The 18,412-nt window shown below is 45.6% G+C and overlaps 3 protein-coding genes across 4 annotated transcripts in view; 2 read left to right on the top strand and 1 right to left on the bottom strand.

The window, feature by feature from the left end:
* Nucleotides 1-72: 72 nt before the first annotated feature.
* On the top strand, nucleotides 73-9,944 carry ndufaf5 (NADH:ubiquinone oxidoreductase complex assembly factor 5). The gene is made up of 11 exons (XM_089006914.1): nucleotides 73-329; nucleotides 1,861-1,901; nucleotides 1,973-2,036; nucleotides 4,150-4,197; nucleotides 4,265-4,368; nucleotides 4,434-4,473; nucleotides 4,598-4,795; nucleotides 4,900-4,960; nucleotides 6,481-6,564; nucleotides 7,643-7,725; nucleotides 9,648-9,944. The coding sequence occupies exons 1-11, from the start codon at nucleotides 132-134 to the stop codon at nucleotides 9,726-9,728; spliced, it is 1,002 nt and encodes a 333-aa protein (XP_088863040.1). The 5' UTR covers nucleotides 73-131; the 3' UTR covers nucleotides 9,729-9,944.
* Nucleotides 9,945-10,088: 144 nt separating this feature from the next.
* LOC148892111 (dynein regulatory complex subunit 4-like) lies at nucleotides 10,089-15,691 on the top strand. The gene is made up of 9 exons (XM_089006912.1): nucleotides 10,089-11,328; nucleotides 11,448-11,555; nucleotides 11,641-11,838; nucleotides 13,093-13,299; nucleotides 13,394-13,448; nucleotides 13,514-13,887; nucleotides 13,947-14,033; nucleotides 14,102-14,227; nucleotides 15,553-15,691. Exons 1-9 carry the CDS (start codon nucleotides 11,326-11,328, stop codon nucleotides 15,685-15,687), a joined length of 1,293 nt encoding a protein of 430 aa, XP_088863038.1. The 5' UTR covers nucleotides 10,089-11,325; the 3' UTR covers nucleotides 15,688-15,691.
* Nucleotides 15,689-18,412, bottom strand: part of kif16ba (kinesin family member 16Ba) — an 11,677-nt gene continuing 8,953 nt past the window's right edge. For both annotated transcript variants that reach the window (XM_089006898.1, XM_089006897.1), the window contains exons 21-23: nucleotides 16,785-16,874; nucleotides 16,087-16,170; nucleotides 15,689-16,029 (exon numbers count right to left, since the gene is read on the bottom strand). In XM_089006898.1, the coding sequence (XP_088863024.1) occupies nucleotides 15,856-16,029; nucleotides 16,087-16,170; nucleotides 16,785-16,874 (348 nt within the window). In that variant the 3' untranslated portion in view covers nucleotides 15,689-15,855. The remainder of the gene's footprint in view (nucleotides 16,030-16,086; nucleotides 16,171-16,784; nucleotides 16,875-18,412) is intronic.

The raw sequence follows: 18,412 nt of genomic DNA, 5'->3' as shown, positions 1-18,412 counted from the left end.
CCCCTCCCAATATGGTCGCCACAAAGCACGGCGCCGTCAGCGCCCTGACCAATCGCGTCGTTGAATTTGCGCGTTTGGCGGGGGTCATCCCAACCCGGAAGCAGTGAAACCGGCCGCGTCGAAGGATCGCGATGATCGGCGGCGGAGCGTGCGGGAGACTCCTGCGGGCCTCGGCCTCGCCCTGGCGGGTGGTCGAAGGCCGCCGTGGCTGGTCGCGCTCCGGAGGCGGCGCAATCGCCGCCGTGTTCGACCGAAGCATGAAGAAGGGGCAGAAGGAGTGGGCGGGGTCTTCCCTCGACACCCGGAAGTACGACTACCTACGGGACGAGGTGAGCGCGGCGCCCAAAAGCTCGTCCCTGTTGGCCTTTTGACAACGAGGAGCAGCTCGACAAAGATCCAAAACGACCATAATAATAATCAATTTCATTTCTAAGCGCATTTCAAAACTCTCAAGGTCACTTTAGGCCACAGGATCAGTTTTCCTGCGTGTGAGCAACGGCAGCCACATGCGCCAGCGTTCACTCAACCCGGAATAACTCAAATAGATAGAAAGTTAGCCAGCTAGCATATAGATAACTAATAGATAGCTAGCTAGCTAGATAGTGAATACAATTAAAATGTTCTTGGAGCAAAAGCTCAGTTGAAATTCCCCTCGGAGGGTTCACGAGATACTCGTAGCTCTCCTGACCTGTGGTGGGCCGTCAGGCCCTGCAAGGCTTTCTCTGTTGGCCCAAAAATATCTCAATCACACACTCCTGTGAATTATTATAAATGTTGTCCATGAATTCGTATTTGCACACTGGCCAGAGCTGAGAGCCTTTCAAAACTCTCAAGGTCCCTTTACAGTCACTGGATCAGTTTTTCTGTGGGTGAGCAGCGGGGAATAACTCAAAAAGATAGAAAGTTAGCTAGCTAGTTAGACAGCTAATCTGTAGCAAATAGCTAGCTAGGTAGCCAGCTAGATAGCTACTGTGAGAGCCATTTCAAGATGGTCTTTTCAAGAATAGATGGACATCATCAAGAACGGTCGGACAGCTCCGAAGCTAGCACCTATAGCTAATCATCTTGCAATTTGCTGAGGCTATCATGAATCCATACATGGATAGTAACAAATTCACAGTTTAATTTCGAATCAAACCTCTGAAGATGGAGGACACTGATTTGCTGTTCAAGGGAAAAGCCGAAAGGAAAAGAAGAATTTCTTCAGTTATTTCCTGGTCAACTGCACCCGCTAGTGGACGTGTTGTAATATCACACTACATAGCACTACTGAAGGCCTAGTGGCGACATGCATGGCCTGCTACTGCGAGTACTTGGCCAAATCCGTTTTAATCTCTGGAATGATGAAATATACCACGCATGCAAACAATAATAATGATAATAATGATACATTTCATTTCTAAGCGCCTATCAAAACTCTCAAGGTCACTTTACAGTCACCGGATACGTCTTTCTGTGGGTGAGCAGCGGCAGCCGCACTCAACCCGGAAGTAACTCAAATAGATAGAAAGTTAGATAGCTAGCTAATAGATAACTCATAGATAGCTAGATAGCTGAATAATTCAAATAGGTAGAAAGTTAGCTAGCTACCTAGTAGATAACTAATAGCTAGATAAATAGCCAGATAGATAGCTAATAGATAGTAAATAGCTAGCTAGGTAGCCAGCTTGTTTGCTATCTCAAGTGAGCAACATGATGTCAACAAACCGGGAACCTAACTCCACACCAAAGGTGATTCCTATGACCAGCTAGAGCGTTTCCAGTAAATGTGCGGGTGTGTCTTACGGTGTGCTTGAGGATGTTTCGACATCTGATTTTAATATTTTTAACCCCGTGTGTGATGTGCGTGCGTGTGTGTAGGTCGGCAGTCGAGTGGCGGATCGCGTGTACGACGTGGCCAGGTGACCTCCTGATGTGGCGTGTCGGGTGCGCTGCAAAAAGGGGCTTGCCCTTTGACTCCGTGTCTTTGCAGGACCTTCCCCGTGGCGTTGGAGATCGGTGCCGGACGAGGTCACGTCGCTCAACATTTAAGCAAGGTAAACAAACGGCCACCGCCATTTCCGGGCTTTTATAATAATAATAATAATAATAATAATAATAATAATAATAATAATAATAATACATTTCATTTCTAACCGCCTTTCAAAACTCTCAAGGGACACTTTACAGTCACAGGATAATTTTTTCTGCGGGTGAGCAGCGGCAGCACACGCGCCAGCGTTCACTCAACCCGAAAGTAACTCAAATAGCTCGAAAGCTAGCTCGCTAGCTAATAAATAGCTAATAGCCAGCTAGATAGCATATAGAGAGCTAGCTAGCAGCTAGATAGTGAATAGAGATTGAGCTAGCCATTAATAATAATAATAATCCATTTCATTTCTAAGCGCCTTTCAAAATTCTCAAGGTCACTTTACACTTTTTTACAGTCACCTGATCAGTTTTCCTGCGGGTGAGCAGTGGCAGCCACACGCAACAGCGTTCACTCAACCCGGAAGTAACTCCAATAGATAGAACGCTAGCTAGCTAGCTAACCGATACCTAATAGATAGCCAGATAGAGAGTTAGCTAACTAGCTAGATAGCCATATAGCTAATAGATTGCCAGCTACATAGCTAACTAGCCAGATAGCTAATAAATAGCAAATAAATAGCAAGCTAGGTAGCTAGCTAATAGATAGCAAATGGATAGCATATTTATAGCTAGCTAGATAGCAAATACATAGCAAATGGATAGCAAATAGATAGCCAGCTAGGTAGCTAGCTAATGCATAGCAAATGGATAGCAAATAGCTAGGTAGCTAGCCACATAGCAAATAAATAGCAAATGTATAGCTGATAGGACTGCAGTGGAAACTCGGTTCTCGACCATAATCGTTCCAGAACCCTGTTCGAAAAGCGATTAGTTCGAACACCGAAATCATTTTTCCCATTACAAATAATGTAAATCGTTTTAATCCGTTCCAACACCCTGAATGTTTACCTTTTTAGTATTTTATACATTATTTTATGCATGATATTGCACATTAAAATGCTGACCAACACATAAAAAGCAATGTATATCTCAGAAAATGTTGAGCAAAATGGCAAAGACATAAATAACAAATATTAATGTAACCCAGGCTAATCGTACGTTCGCGTTATCGTAATCTTCCGTACGAAAGATTACGCTAACATGAACGTGTAAAAATAAAAAATAGGTTTAAGAAAAGAATTATGAATAGGATTTCTCCTTATTCTTTAGTATCGTACTGATCGTAAATTTCGCCATGCTGTATTCCCTAGCCAGATCAGACACTCGCACACTGTCACGTGCGAGTTGACAGCTGGAGCGGAGCCACCGCTCCTGACCTTCGTCAGCTGCTGTCAATCCCCTAATCACGTACTTTGCCCCGTATTTTGGACTCTGTCAGTACGAGTTGTTGCTTCGCCCGAGGTGTTTTGTGCCCGCGATCGCGTAAGTCTATTGCTTGTTGGAATCGCGTGCTTTTGCGCCCACGTGTGCCTTTTATTTTACGAGCTTGTCAGGCTGGACGGATTGCCCACGCCCACCTATTCGCTGTGCTCCTTTTTGTGGTTTTGTTCGTCACGTTCATTCCGAGTCCGTGGTATTATCGGACCCGCACCTTTTGTTATGATAAATTGAAAATACGTAGTATTAAGGCAGATTTCCAATAATTGGCAGACGTGTGGTCCGGTTTAAGTTTGGTTCTTTCATGCCGAGAAACGTCTGCCAGCAGTCTCGTCCTCACCACTGAGACTGCTGCTGGGGTTGGGACAGATGTCAAGAGAGAAGTCACATCGTAAGATGCCAAAGTTTCATCAGGTTTCAATATGAGGTCTTTGATCCTAAGCTAGCTACCTCGCTGGCTATCTATTTGCTATCTATTAGCTATCTGGCTAGCTAGCTATGTAGCTGGCAATCTATTAGCTATATGGCTATTTAGCTAGTTAGCTCACTGTCTATTAGCTATATGTTAGTTAGCTAGCTAGCTAGCTTTCTATCTATTGTAGTTACTTTCGGGTTGAGTGAACGCTGGCGCGTGTGGCTGCCGCTGCTCACCCGCAGGAAAACTGATCCTGTGACTGATGAAATGGATTATTATTATTATTATTTGAATCTGTCTTAGTTTTAACGGCTGCTTCCGCTTAGGACGCGGTGGAGCGTTTGCTGCTGACGGACATCTCCCAAGCCAGCCTGGTACGTCGCCGCCGGCCGCCGCGTCGCGACCTCCGGGGTCAACGTGTCGCTCGCCGTCCGTCCACAGAGGCGGAACGTCGGCGGCGAGATGCGCTGGCACGCCATGGCGGTCGACGAGGAGTTCCTTCCTTTCCGCGAGAACTCCTTCGACCTGGTGCTCAGCAGCATGAGGTGAGGAGCAGCGCATGCGCCCGCCCCCACGCCGCTGACCTTTGACCTTTGTGTCACCCTCGCAGTCTGCACTGGGTCAATGACCTGCCCGGCACCCTGCGACAGGTGAGCGCGCATGCGGCGGCCGCAACCGTGTCAAATTGTTTTTTTGCCGCCGCTGGCGCCGCATTAGCGTGTTAGCGGCGCGACGCCAATCTCCGGGATCCAAGTCACTACGCTTGTGCTTCAGATCCAGGCCGTCCTGAAGCCCGACGGCGTGTTCATCGGCGCCATGGCCGGCGGCGAGACCTTGTACCAGCTGCGCTGCTCGCTGCAGCTGGCCGAGACGGAACGAGAGGGGGGATTCTCGCCCCGCGTCTCGCCCTACACCGCCGTCACCGATCTGGGCAACCTGCTGGGGCAGGCCGGCTTCAACATGCTCACCGTGGTGACTTGGGGGACGGGGGGTCAAGGGTCACATTTGATGTGTCAACAAAACCCCCCCACCCCCAAAAGGAAAGGATTGACGTGTGCGCGGCGGGTGGTTTACAGGACACGGATGAGGTGCGGGTCGATTATCCGGGTGTCATGGAGGTGATGACGGACTTGCAAGGTAATAATCATACATTTAATTTCTAAGCGCCTTTCAAAACTCTCAAGGTCGCTTTACAGTCACGGGATAGGTTTTTCTGTGGGTGAGCAGCGGCAGCCACACGCGCCAACCCGGAATAACTCAGATAGAAAGTTAGCTAGCCAGATAGAGAGAGAGGGAAATGTAATGTCATGAGAGGCTAGCCCTCAGCGGGGCAGGACAAGGAGCGCAATGGGCGACAGGTTTGAATGCAAACAAAGATTTTAATAAAGGGTTTCAGGGGGAATTCACAAGCAACACAGGCAAGAATAGCGTCCCTTCCAATTCTTAAATCATAATAAAGTCTCTTCTGAGGTGAAACTGAAGACGGAGTTCTTTTCCATGTGTTTCTAGGCCTCACCCCGCTTGATGTCCTTCCTAGCTAGCCTAGCCACCATTAGCTTAGGTTCCAAATCCGGTGTTCCGTGCTATGGTCGCAACTGGCGACGAGTTCCATGCAGCAATCCGTTTCTCAGTGTTTCTCCACAGTGGACACCAATGGGCTTGTCTCCCCAGCCACCCCACTCAGAGGCTCTCTGGCCTTAAAAGCCATGCATGCCAATCAAGCCACGATCAGCCACATGTGTAGGGTTTGGATTGCTGCCTTCCACCAGATGGGGCCAAAACTCTCTCTGGACGAAGCCATCTTAGTTGAATGTATTTCCCCTCCAGGACCCAGCCTCCCGTGACATCACAATAGATAGCTAATGGATAGCAACATAAGCCAGCGTTCACTCAACTTCGAATAACTCAAATAGATAGAAAGTTAGCTAGCTAGCTAATAGATAACTCATAGATAGCTAGATAGCTGAATAACTCAAATAGGTAGAAAGTTAGCTAGCTACCTAGTAGATAACTAATAGCTAGATAAATAGCCAGATATATAGCTAATAGATAGTAAATAGCTAGCTAGGTAGCCAGCTTGTTTGCTATCTCAAGTGAGCAGCTAATGGATAGCAACATAAGCCAGCGTTCACTCAACTTCGAATAACTCAAATAGATAGAAAGTTAGCTAGCTAGCTAATAGATAACTACTAGATAGATAGATAGCTAGTTAGATAGCTAATAGATAGCTAGACAGGTAGCCAGCTTGCTAGTTAAATAGCGAATAGATAGCTAGGTAGCCATCTAGATAGCTAGATAGGTAGCTGTGTTCACTCAACCCGAATAACTCAAATAGATAGAAAGTTAGCTATCTAGCTAATAGATAACTAATGTCTAGCTTGCTAGTTAGATAATAGATAGCAACATGAGCCAGCGTTCACTCCCCCCGAAATAACTCAAATAGATAGAAAGTTAGCTAGCTAGCTGATAGCTAATAGATAGCTAGCTAGATAGCCAGCTAGATAGATAGCCAGATAGCTAATACATAGCAAATAGTAAAAATCCGTGTGTCCAGGGTTTTTGTCATTTTTCACTCAAATTTAAAGACCCACAGGTAAGGCGTTGACCTTTTATTTGACCTTTGGGCAAAATGGCCTCACTCTTTTGCTGTCGTTCAGGGATGGGCGAGAGCAACTGCGCTTGGAACCGCCGCTCCTTGCTGCATCGGGACACCATCTTGGCGGCGGCGGCTGTCTACCAAGGTGCCCACATGAGAGCCCCCCCCCCCCCCCCCCTGAAAAAAACAATCAATGGATGGGAAACAAATGTCTGATAATAATAATAATAATAATACATTTCATTTCTAAGGGCCTTTCAAAGCTCTCAAGGTCACTTTACAGTCTCAATCTCACATTTGTTGTTACTAAACAACAAATCCATTTCAGAATCACAAAGCCTTTAATAGTCCCACAATGGGATATTTGTAGCCCCCCGCCCCAAATATGTCTTTGTCATGCATGTGTAATAGTGATGGGAATTACGGCTCTTTTCAGAGAGCCGGTTCTTTTGGCTTGGCTCACTAAAAAGATCTGGCTCCTTTGGCTCCCAATTGGCTCCTTAGTTTGTTTTTTTTGCTACTTAAATTAATTAACTACCAAAAATTATGTGAGAAACGAATTACTCATGTAAAAAATACACAATCAAATATTTTTATTTATATGGGAACTCCGGCTCTTTTCAGATGCCGGTTCTTTTGGCTTGGCTCACTAAAAAGATTGGGCTCTTTTGGCTCCCAAGGCTCCTCAGTTTGTTGTTTTTTTGTTGCTTAACTTAATTAACTACCAAAAAATATGTAAAATGATGTTAAAAACGAATTACTCATGTAAAAAAATACACAACATCAACTATTTTTAGTTATATGGGAACTCTGGCTCTTTTCAGTGAGCCAGTTCTTTTGGCTTGGCTCACTAAAAAGATCGGCTCTTGGTTCCCAAATGGCTGCTCAGTTTTTTTTTTTTTTTTGTTTTTGCTTAAATTAATTAACTACCCAAAATCATCTAAAATTATGTGAAAAACGAATTACTCATGTAAAAAATACCCCTTCTCACTGCTGCGTGTGTCTGTAATTCTCCCCTGCCTTCGTTACCACGGATATCGACCAATCACGTGCGGCTTTAACCGAAGACCGTGGGCGGGGAATAGAAGACAAAAAAAGTCAACTCCCATTTCCGGCTCTTTTTTAGGAACCGGCTCTCTTTGTTCATTTCAGAGAGAACCGGCTCGTTCGCGAACGACACATCACTAATGTGTAAGCGAACTGTGTGTGTGTATGTTTGGCAGAAATGTACGGCAACGAGGACGGCTCGGTCCCCGCCACCTTTGATGTCCTCTACATGATTGGCTGGAAGCCTCACCACTCTCAGGTGACCCCGTCACTCCCCTCACCTACCATCCCTCCACTTGGCATTAATTAATTCATTCATTCATTCATTCATTCATTCATTTATGTTTATTTATTTATTTGTTTATTTTTTTTATATACACACCCATCCATTTAATAATAATAATCAATTTCATTTCTAAGGGCCTTTCAAAACTTGAGGTCAGTATTTCTGTGGGTGAGCAGTGGCAGCCACACGCGTCATCGTTCACTCAACCTGGAATAAGTCCAATAGGTAGAAAATTTGCTAGCTTTCTAATAGCTAGCTAAATAGATAGCTAATAGATAGCAAATAGATAGCTAGGTAGCTGCGTTCACTCAACCCGAAATAACTCAAATAGATAGAAAGTTAGCTATCTAGCTAATAGATAACTAATAGATAGCTCACTTTCTAGTTAGATATTAGATAGCAACATGAGCCATCGTTCACTCAACCCAGAATAACTCAAATAGATAGAAAGTTAGCTTGCTAACTAATAGATAGCTATATAGCTAGTTAGATATATAGCTAATATATAGCAAATAGACAGCTCGCCAGGTAGCCAGCTCGCTCGTTAGATAGCAAATAGATAGCTAGCTAATAGATAACTAATAGCTAGCTAGATAGTGAATAGCATTTATTTATTCATAAATACATATATGTATTTACTTATGTATTAATGTTTTAGTACTTTATTTATCTGCCCATTAATTTATTTATTACTCTATCTACACGCCCATCCATTTATGTATTTATTTATTCCTAAATAGATTTATGTACAGTAAAGTCTGGTTATATCGATAGTACTGCTTATTACGATACTATTTCTATGAACTCAAGGAGAAAATTTACATGCCGCAGGATCGGATATATCGATAATCTGGTTATATCGATATTTTTTCAGACTCCCGAGAATATCGATATAACGAGACTTTACTGTATTTACATATTTATCATGGTTTCATGCTTTAGCACTTTGTTTATTTATCTGCCCATTTATGTACAGTAAAGTCTCGTTATATCGATATTCAAGGGAGTCCGAAAAAATATCGATATAACCGGGACTATCGATATATCCGATATCGATATAACGAGACTTTACTGTATATACATATTTATCTACACAACTGACCATTTATTCACGTTTGGCTGTCACTGCTCACCCGCAGAAAAACAAAATTGTTCTTATCCTGTGACTGTAATGCGTCCTTGAGAGTTTTGAAAAGTGCTTAGAAATGAATGATGATGATGATGATGATGATGATTATTATTATTATTATTATTATTATTATTATCAGTGTTTGAAATAGCATCTGCCCGGTGGCCCGGGGCGTTCAACTTTTACGTCGGGCGTACAACTTTCAAAACGTCTCGGCCCGGATGGCCGACAACTTCTTCAAGAAAAAAAAGCGATATTTTTTCAAATCAAACTTTTGTTTTATTCAATCAACCAAAAGCCACAAACAAAATGCTCCGAGCCACGTGGACTTTCTCAGCGGCTTTCAAAACTCTGAAGTACACTTTTCAGTCAGGGTGTAGTCCAAAGCGGGCTTCTGATTGGCTGCCGGTGCAGAGTATGCAAATTCCCAAACGAACGTTCGACGACAACTGGAGCTAAATCTTCAGCAAGGTATATTTACCATAAATTAGGCAAGGGGGCATTTGTGGTTGGCACTTCCTTAATTTAAAAAAAAAAACTTTGAACTTTGCAACAATGTTTTTATTTTTTGGGGCAATTAGACGTCTTTATGTGTTTTAAGTTGTGATAAATGGGGTAGGCAACTTTTCAGAGTTGTCTGCCCGGGTGTCCGCTAACTTTTTCTTATGAGTTTCAGACACTGTTGTCTTCCGCCAGAAGCGCTTTGGTTGAACTTGTTTACTGACAGCCATTTTCTTTTCCATGTCTGTGTTTTTTTTTTTGGCAGGCCAAAGCGGCCAAACGAGGCTCGGCCAGCGTCTCCTTTGGAGATTTGTCCAAAATCACCCAAAATGGCGACGACAAGTGAAGCCGAACAGGAACACCAAACGTGAGGCGTTTTCAATACAAACGGAGGACATTTTGCTCAAGTTGAACATTCAAGTTGATTCTACAATTCTACAATTTGTTGTTCTCTCTCTCTGAAAAAAAAAAAAAAGATGTGCATCTGTCCCAGTCAAAGATGGCGCCTCGTACTCATTACACATGTTTAATGTGGAAAACTAAAAGATATTTCAAACAACAATCGACATGACTCCATCTGTTTGACAAGACACGAAGAAGCAAATGAATAACGTAGCGTGTGCACCTCGTAAACCCAAAGTACACAAACTGAAATAACTTTATTGTTCTCGTATCCCTTCAAATATTACATATAGAGCACACAGCAAATTAATGAATAACTCGTTTTCAAATCTGAAGTCAAGAATAATGACTTTTATTGGGGTTGACATCCAAAAATATGAAATTTTGGCTCAGATTTTAGCAATCATCATGGAATTTAACAAGTTTGATTTGCTTTCGCGGGCTAAAAAAAATGATGTGGCGGGCCGGATTTGGCCCGCGGGCCTTGACTTTGACACCTGTGCTTTAGCACATCAAATGAATCATGACAACACATCCCAAATAAAGAATTGAGGAGGACTTCAAGAAAAACAAATACGAACATAGAAACAAACTTTACAAAACAACAAATCCAAATTAGAGCTATTTTGTTGTCATGGCAACCAATGACTCCATATCAGCGCGGTTTCAAGAGGTGCAACGAATTCCGGTACAGATCAGAAAATCCGAAAACCTTTATTCGTCCCACAATGGGGAAATGTTCTGTCCCGGGTGGTGATGCTCCCTGACCAGCAGACAATTCCATCGTGGATGACTGAAGCCACCAGAGTCATACAAAGTCTTCAGGAGTGACCCCTGAACCCCAAAAGACCTCAGTTTCCTGAGTAGAAAGAGGCGACTCTGTCCCTTTTTGATTAGGGCATCTGTGTTTGTAAACAAAAAAGAAAAACTAGCAGTTATGACGGATTTATACATTGATGCACCACAATTGACCTTCAGCCAATCCACTCAGGCTCTCTCGCGGACTCCTAGCTGTCGGGTTCTCCCTTCTCTCCGTGACGTCATGTTCCCCCGACTAGTCCAGCCCCGCAGACGCAATTGACAAGCGCCGGACGTTACAACAGAATGCTCGCCGTCCTCCGCTTCGTTTTCAATACTTTTTGTTTTAAATGCATCCGATTAATTTATTGACGTTTTATTATTTCACTGCATATGTTGTCAGTGTTCACATGCCAAATGAAACTATTAAAATGACGCCCCCTGTCGGATACTTCCTGCCACTGTATTTGAAGATCTGTGCGAATCAGAACCGGACCTCCATTTTGTTTGTGCCTCGGGGAACGTATTCACTTTTTATTTTTTAGCGTTGATGACACTACATTTGAATGCGCGGGAGCAAAGTTTTGTTGTCGTTTGCGGTTGAAATCAAGATGGCGTTGAAGGCGACGCCGTTGCCGTGGCACCCGTCGCCTGTTTCCGGAAGTGGGGGCGGGGCTACGCTTCAAGTAGTTCGAGAGCGTCGTCGCCGGTCCTGTGCGAGTCGGTCGTCTTGACGTTCCCCGATGGTGAGGGCGGCAGCCGCGTTTGCTCGATGAATATTGTTAGATTATATCATATTAATTCGCGCTCGTGTACCAAAATACTTATTTCGTGTGTGTGTGTGTGTGTGTGTGTGTGTGTTCAGCCGCCTGAAAGTGCAAAAGCGCCGCGGGGGAAGACGAAGGCCCCGAAGGGCAAAAGTTCCGCGGCACCCGCGGACGTCCTGATGACGGAAGACATGTCCAAGCAGCAGGTAGCTCAAGCTTGCGCCCAAACGAAGCCGTTTTGGTGGTGGGGGGCGGCGGCGGCCAATTGTGCGTGCGTGCGTGTGCGCGTAGCTGGAGGAGCACGTGATCCGTCTGCGAGAGGAGCTGGATCGCGAGCGCGAGGAGAAGAGCTTCTTCCAGCTGGAGCGAGACAAGATCCGAAGTTGCTGGGAGCTCAGCCAGCGGCGCCTGCGGGACGCGCGGGACCAACTGGAGCAACGCGGCCGCGAGAACGACGACGCCCAGCGGCGACACCAAGTCGAGATCCAAGTCAGCCTGCACGCGCCTTCCTTTGCTTCTTCAAATCCTCCTTCTTTGCTTCCTGACTGCCTTCCTTCTTTCCTTGCTACCTTCATTCTATGCTTCCTTCTTTCCTTCCTTCCTCACTTCCTTTCTTATTTGTTACCTTCCTTCATTCCTTCTGTTTTTGCTTCCTTTTGCCCCTACAGTGAGACCTCAACTTACGAACTTAATAGGTTCCCAGACAGAGTAAGGCGAAAAGTGTGTATCTCAAAAACAATTTTCCCATAGGAAACCATTAAAATGGGAATAATCCATTCCCATGTTTCCATAAAATATACTTTTCAACTAAACAAGCCTAAAAAACTACACACAACATACCTTATTCTATGTATAATAAATGTGCTATTGTATTGTAATGAAAGAAATACACCGCATTGTATCATAAAGTCACTTTATTTACATTTGTGATGGTCATTGATGGCTTGATGGAATGGCGTTGGAGGCCGAAGGTCAAAGGGAATTGCTGTTTGGAAAGAGAGGTGCATTACATGAGGACTGTAATTAAATAAATAAACTGTGCTGTTAAATAAAGTTTTATTTACCTTTTTGATGGTCGTTGATGGCTTATGGAAGGAGAGTCACCTTCCATAAGGACTGTTGGTAACCTAACCTCTGGTGCTGTTCGGTCGTGTGCTTCCACCGAAGATCACTCCGCCAGCCGTGGTGGGTGTGTATTATGAAAATAGTGCTTATTATAAGGTTTAATGTTCATGAATTTGATGTTTGTAAGACGAAAAGTTTGTAAGATAAGGTGTTTGTGAATTGAGGTCTCACTGTATTTCCTTCCTTATTTGCCCTCTTCGTCACTTCCTTTCTTCTTTCTTTGCTTCCTTCCTTCCTTTTTTGCTTCATTTCATCCCTTTTTGCTTCCTTCCTTTTTGTTTCCTTTCTTCCTTCTTTGCTTCATTTCTTCATTTTTTGGCTTTCTCACTTCCTTCCTTCCTTCTTTGTCCTCTTCCTAAAATCCTTCCTTCCTTTTTTCCTTCCTTTGTTCCTTCTTTGCTTCTTTCCTTCCTTCCTTATTTGCTTCCTTTCTTCTTTATTTACTTCCTTCTTTGCTTCCTTCCTTTTTTTCTTTACTTCCTTCCTTTCATTCTTCCCTTCCTTTGCTTTTTTTCCTTCCTTCTTTGCTTTCTTCCTTTCTTCTTAACTTTGTTCCTTCCTTCCTTTTTTGCTTCCTTTATTCCTCATTTCCTTCCTTCCTCCCTCGCCGTCGGCCAGGTGTACAAGCAGAAGCTGAAGGCGGTCCTTTCGGAGCAGCGGGCGGCGGCGGCGAGCGAGAAGACGAACGTCGGCGAGGCGGAGCGGCTGGCGCGCCAACGCCACACCGAGGCCGAGCTGCATCTGCGCAGACTCGGACAAAGCGCGCAGGCGGATGCCCGGCGCGACCAGCTGCGGGGGCAAAAATGCATCCGGGAGCTCAAATTGGTACGTCGGGCGGCGTTGAAGCCTGCATGTGCTCGAGCTAGCTTGCGGCTTCAAGCCTAGCGTTAGCATCGGGAGACTTTGTTGCTCTCCGCAGAAGCATCAAGTGGAGCTGATGGAGCTTAGCAACGAGTACCAGAAAAGGATCTCAGGTGAGCGCCAAGAGCCGAAAGCAGCCCGTCTTCACGATTGGCCGCCAACCGGCGTTTCTGCGCAGAGGTGGAGGCCAAATACGCCGAGAAGGCGGAGCGGGTGCGGCGGGCAGAGGGCGACGAGACGCGGGCGGCCGTCTCGGCGCCGGAGGACAGCGCGCGCCGCCGCCTGCGACGGCTGAGCGACGAGCGGCGGCAAAAGTTTCGGGCGGCCGGCGAATTCTTTGGCGCGGCGCAGGGCAAACTGGCCGGCGACGGCAAGAGCCTGGCCGCCGACGCTTCGGCGGCCGGGACGCGCCGCGCGCGCGCCGACGCCCGCCTGGCCCGAGCCCGGCGGCGCAACGCCCGGCTGGCCGCTTCCCTGCGGGAGGCCGAGCGGAATCTTCCGGAGCTTCGCCGGCGGCTGGACGCTCACGGGCGGGCTCGCGATCGGCAGGCGGTACGTCCCGGGAGCCCCGCCCCCTTCTTTCCGCGGCTAAAGGTGGGCGTCTCCTCCAGGCCGGCGCCGCCCGTGTCAAGCGGCTGGAGGAGGAGCTGGAGGACGTCGTCCTGGAGCGGGACCTGCTCACGGCCGCCTTCGCGCAGGTGACGCCCCCCCCCACCGTGCACCCCGCCCCCCCAGCATCGCCGACGCCGTTGTAACCGCGCCGCAGGTGGAGGCGGAGCGCGACGAGCTGCTCAGCAAGCAGACGGAGGTCCTGCTGGAGGTCCGGCAGAGGAGCGGCCTGAAGGAGATGCTCCTGGAGCGCAAGATGGCCATCCTGGGACGCTTGCTTGGGGTACGACTAGCTATCCATCTATTTACTTTCCATTTGATATCTATTCGCTAGCTACCTAGCTGGCTATCCATTTGCTATTTATTTGCTATCTAGCTATCTATTTGCTAGCTACCAAGCTGGCTTTCTATTATCTAGCTACCTAGCTGGCTATCTATTAGCTAGCTACCTAGCTGGCTATCCAGTTGCTAGCTACTGAGCTGGCTATCTATTAGCTAGCTACCGAGCTGGCTATCCGTTTGCTATTTATTTGCTATCTAGCTATCTATTTGCTAGCTACCAAGCTGGCTATCTATTATCTAGCTACCTAGCTGGCTATCCGTTTGCTATCTATCTACCTATTTGCTAGCTACCTAGCTGGCTATTCATTTGCTATTTATTTGCTATCTAGCTGGCTACCTATCTATTAGCTAGCTACCTAGCTGGCTATCCGTTTGCTACTTGTTTGCTATCTACCTATCTATTTGCTAGCTACCAAGCTGGCTATCTATTATCTAGCTACCTAGCTGGCTATCCGTTTGCTATCTATCTACCTATTTGCTAGCTACCTAGCTGGCTATCCATTTGCTATTTATTTGCTATCTATCTGGCTACGTATCTATTAGCTAGCTACCTAGCTGGCTATCCGTTTGCTATTTATTTGCTATCTATTTGCTAGCTACCAAGCTGGCTATCTATTATCTAGCTACCTAGCTGGCTATCCATTTGCTATCTACCTATCTATTTGCTAGCTACCTAGCTGGCTATCCATTTGCTATTTATTTGATATCTATCTGGCTACGTATCTATTAGCTAGCTACCTAGCTGGCTATCCATTTGCTATCTACCTATCTATTTGCTAGCTACCTAGCTGGCTATCTATTAGCTAGCTACCTAGCTGGCTATCCGTTTGCTATTTATTTGCTATCTAGCTAGCTACATATCTATTTGCTAGCTACCTAGCTGGCTATCCATTTGCTATTTATTTGCTATCTACCTAGCTGGCTATCTATTAGCTAGCTACCTATCCATTTGCTATCTAGCTAGCTGCCTCTCTATTTGCTATCTATTAGCGCTCTGGCTAGCTAGCTATGTAGCTGGCTATTTATTAGCTATAAGGCTATCTAGCTAGTTAGCTATCTATTAGTTATATGTTAGCTAGCTTTCTATCTGAGTTACTTCTGGATAGAGTGATTAGCTATCTAGCTAGCTATATATTCGCTAGCTATCTAGCATTCTATTAGCTAGCTTTCTATCTTTTTGAATTATTCCGGGTTGAGTGAACGCTGGCGCATGTGGCTGCCGCTGCTCATCTGCAGAAAAAAACGATCCCGTCCGTGTCCTTGCAGGAGGACGGCGGCGCCCGGGAGGGGGCGCGTGGCCTGGATCTGCGCGCGTCGGGTGTCCCGTCCTTGGACTTCCTGCCGCCCGCCACCCAGCTCGTCCTGGACCCCGCCTCTTTTCCTTTTTCAAATGGAGCGTAAATGTGCGTCGCTCATGCTTTTATTTTGCAAATAAACAGGAAGTGGGCGGACACTGAAAAGTCTTCCATCCTTGTGTGACATTCCGTTGAAAAAGCTGCTATCTCGTGGCTAACTAGCGGCTAACTTCGCAAGCATGCTCCTCTTTAGCGGCCAGGTGAGGATCGGACGTCAACCTGTCCCGTGGCGACCGCTCTCAAAGACGCCTTTCTTGAAGAAAGAGGACAACTCGCACACGGAACGCTTGGACACTGGACGGGCGTCCTGGTCCGACGACTCGGCGGTGGCACTCAGCGGGGAGCCCGCCGACGCTGACACCACCGCAAACACTCCGCGGAGGTAGCGCTAGCAACACAGAGGTGGCGTTAGAGCTCGATGGGGGGGCGGGCGAGACCTCCTCACCTGCAGCTGATTCCTGCGTTCGGCCGCCATTTTTTCGTCCTTGTTTCCAAATATTCTCTTGGGGGGGAACTCCAGGGCGGCCAGCTGCAAAGAGTCATTCAATCTTAAGAACTTCCTGTACCCTCTTTGTTACATGAAGCAGTTCTAGATGAAAGAGGAGAGGATCAAAGCGTCCTTTTCAGCAGTGGATCACAGGGACGTCATGGTGGAACGTGCACGTCTGCTACAGGCTAAATATTGAAAGCTAACACGAAGCTGTAGCATCCATTGACAAAATGTATTCATTCATTCACTCATTTAGTTTTATTTACCCATGTATTCATTTCTTTCCTTATGTGTGCATCTACTTAGTTATTCATTCATTCACTCCTTTATTTTTATTCACCCATGTATTATTTATTTATTCATGCACATATTCATTCATATTCACATTATTCATTCATTCATTTATTTGTGTATTTATTTATTATTAGCTATCGATTGGCTGGCTAGCTAGCTATTTGAGTTACTTCCGGGTTGAGTGAACGCTGGCGCGTGTGGCTGCCGCTGCTCACCCGCAGAAAAACTGATCCTGTGACTGTAAAGTGACCTTGAGAGTTTTGAAAGGCACGTATAAATGAAATGGATTAGAATTATTATTATTAAAGACGTCAACGGTGATGTGGCAAAAGGGGGCGGGGCCTGCGGGGAACGCCCACCTGCGGGTATTTGGACTTGAGGCTGTTGTGCATCTCGCGGAAGCGACTGTAGCGCCGGAACACCGTCCACGTCTCGTCCTCCACGCTCACCTGCGCCACACGCAGGGGGTCAAGGGTCAGCACTTTATAGTAATAATACATTTGATTTCTAAGCGCCTTTCAAAGCTCTCAACGTCAATGTAGTCACAGGATAGGTTTGTCTGTGGGTGAGCAGCGGCAGCCACATGCGCCAACGTTCACTCAACCCGGAAGTTAATAGATAGAAACCTAGCTAGCCAGCTAGTATATGGCTAATAGATAGCCAACAGCTAGATAGCTAGCCACCTAGATAGCTCTATAGTTAATAGCTAGCTAGCTAGTTAGCCAATACACTCAATGTCACTATTAAATACACAGATAGAAAGCTATAAATATATATACAGGAAATAAAGCAGTCACAAAGATAATAGAAAGCACGGAGGAATAAAACTAAGCTAATAGATAGCTAGCTATATGGCTAACAAGCCATCTAGATAGCTAATAGCTAGTTTGATATCTAATGTGCCAGCTAGATAGCAAATAGATAGCAAATCAAGTGCTATCTAGATAGCCAGCTATATAGCTAACTGGATAGCTAGCTTGATAGCCAGCAAGATATAGCTGAAAAGCTAGATAAATAAAAACTGTTTATAAAAAGCTGTTTGCCACATTTCCAGCAAAAATATTTTTATCCACATTTTCCACTAACAATAAATCCCTCAAACTATTTTAACCCGTGTCGGATGTTATCTAAAGTTTATCGTTTTCGCGCTGGCGTTCACTCAGGCCGGAAGTGGCACGGATGGATGGAGAGCTAGCTAGCTCATCGAATGGTAGATAAGCTAATAGCTAGATAGCTTATATGTTTCCTGACTCAAATAGGTAGCTGGCTATATTGCTAATAGCTAGCTAGAAAGCTAATAGATAGCTTGCTAGCTAGATAGCTAGTACAGTGGGGCCTCGGTTTACGAACGCCTTGCCACATGTCGATCGCCTCCAAGGAGTTTTTTTACAGATACAGTAAATTCTCGTTATATCGATATCGGATATATCGATAGTCCCGGTTATATCGATACTATTTCTATGCACGCACGGAGAAAATTACATGCAAACAGGGTCGGATATATCGATAGTCCCGGTTATATCGATATTTTTTCGGACTCCCTTGAATATCGATATAACGAGACTTTACTGTACTTTTGCTTTTTTGAAAAAGAAAAAGACACCACAGGCTCGTGTTCAGCCTAAGAAGACACAAAAGAAAATTACAGTCGAGGAGAAGGAGATCATTGAGAAACACGAACGAGGTGTGCGTTTGTCTGATTTAGCCGCTTAGCGGAGATGCTAAGTCCATTTCAATGTGTATCATTGTGTTCAGCTGATAGAAAAGGCTTGGCATTATGTTACCCTTTGGTCCTTGAAAGCAACATGGAAGAATTTGTGGCCCGCATGCATCCTTGAGAGGGACTTTGAAGGATTTGATCTTCATGACTCTGTTGTTATGGACGACATTGTTTCCATTGGACAGAACATGGGACGCGAAGTGGATGCAGATGACATCGAGGAGCTTGTTGCTGACCATAATGAGGTCCTCAACACACGGGATTTGA

Source organism: Hippocampus bargibanti, linkage group LG10 (genome assembly GCF_051943395.1).
Source record: "Hippocampus bargibanti isolate YZ-2025 linkage group LG10, ASM5194339v1, whole genome shotgun sequence".
In the NCBI taxonomy this organism is placed as follows: Eukaryota; Metazoa; Chordata; class Actinopteri; order Syngnathiformes; family Syngnathidae; genus Hippocampus; species Hippocampus bargibanti.
Note: the sequence above shows the minus strand (reverse complement) of the source record. Positions and strands in the feature narration are given on the sequence as shown.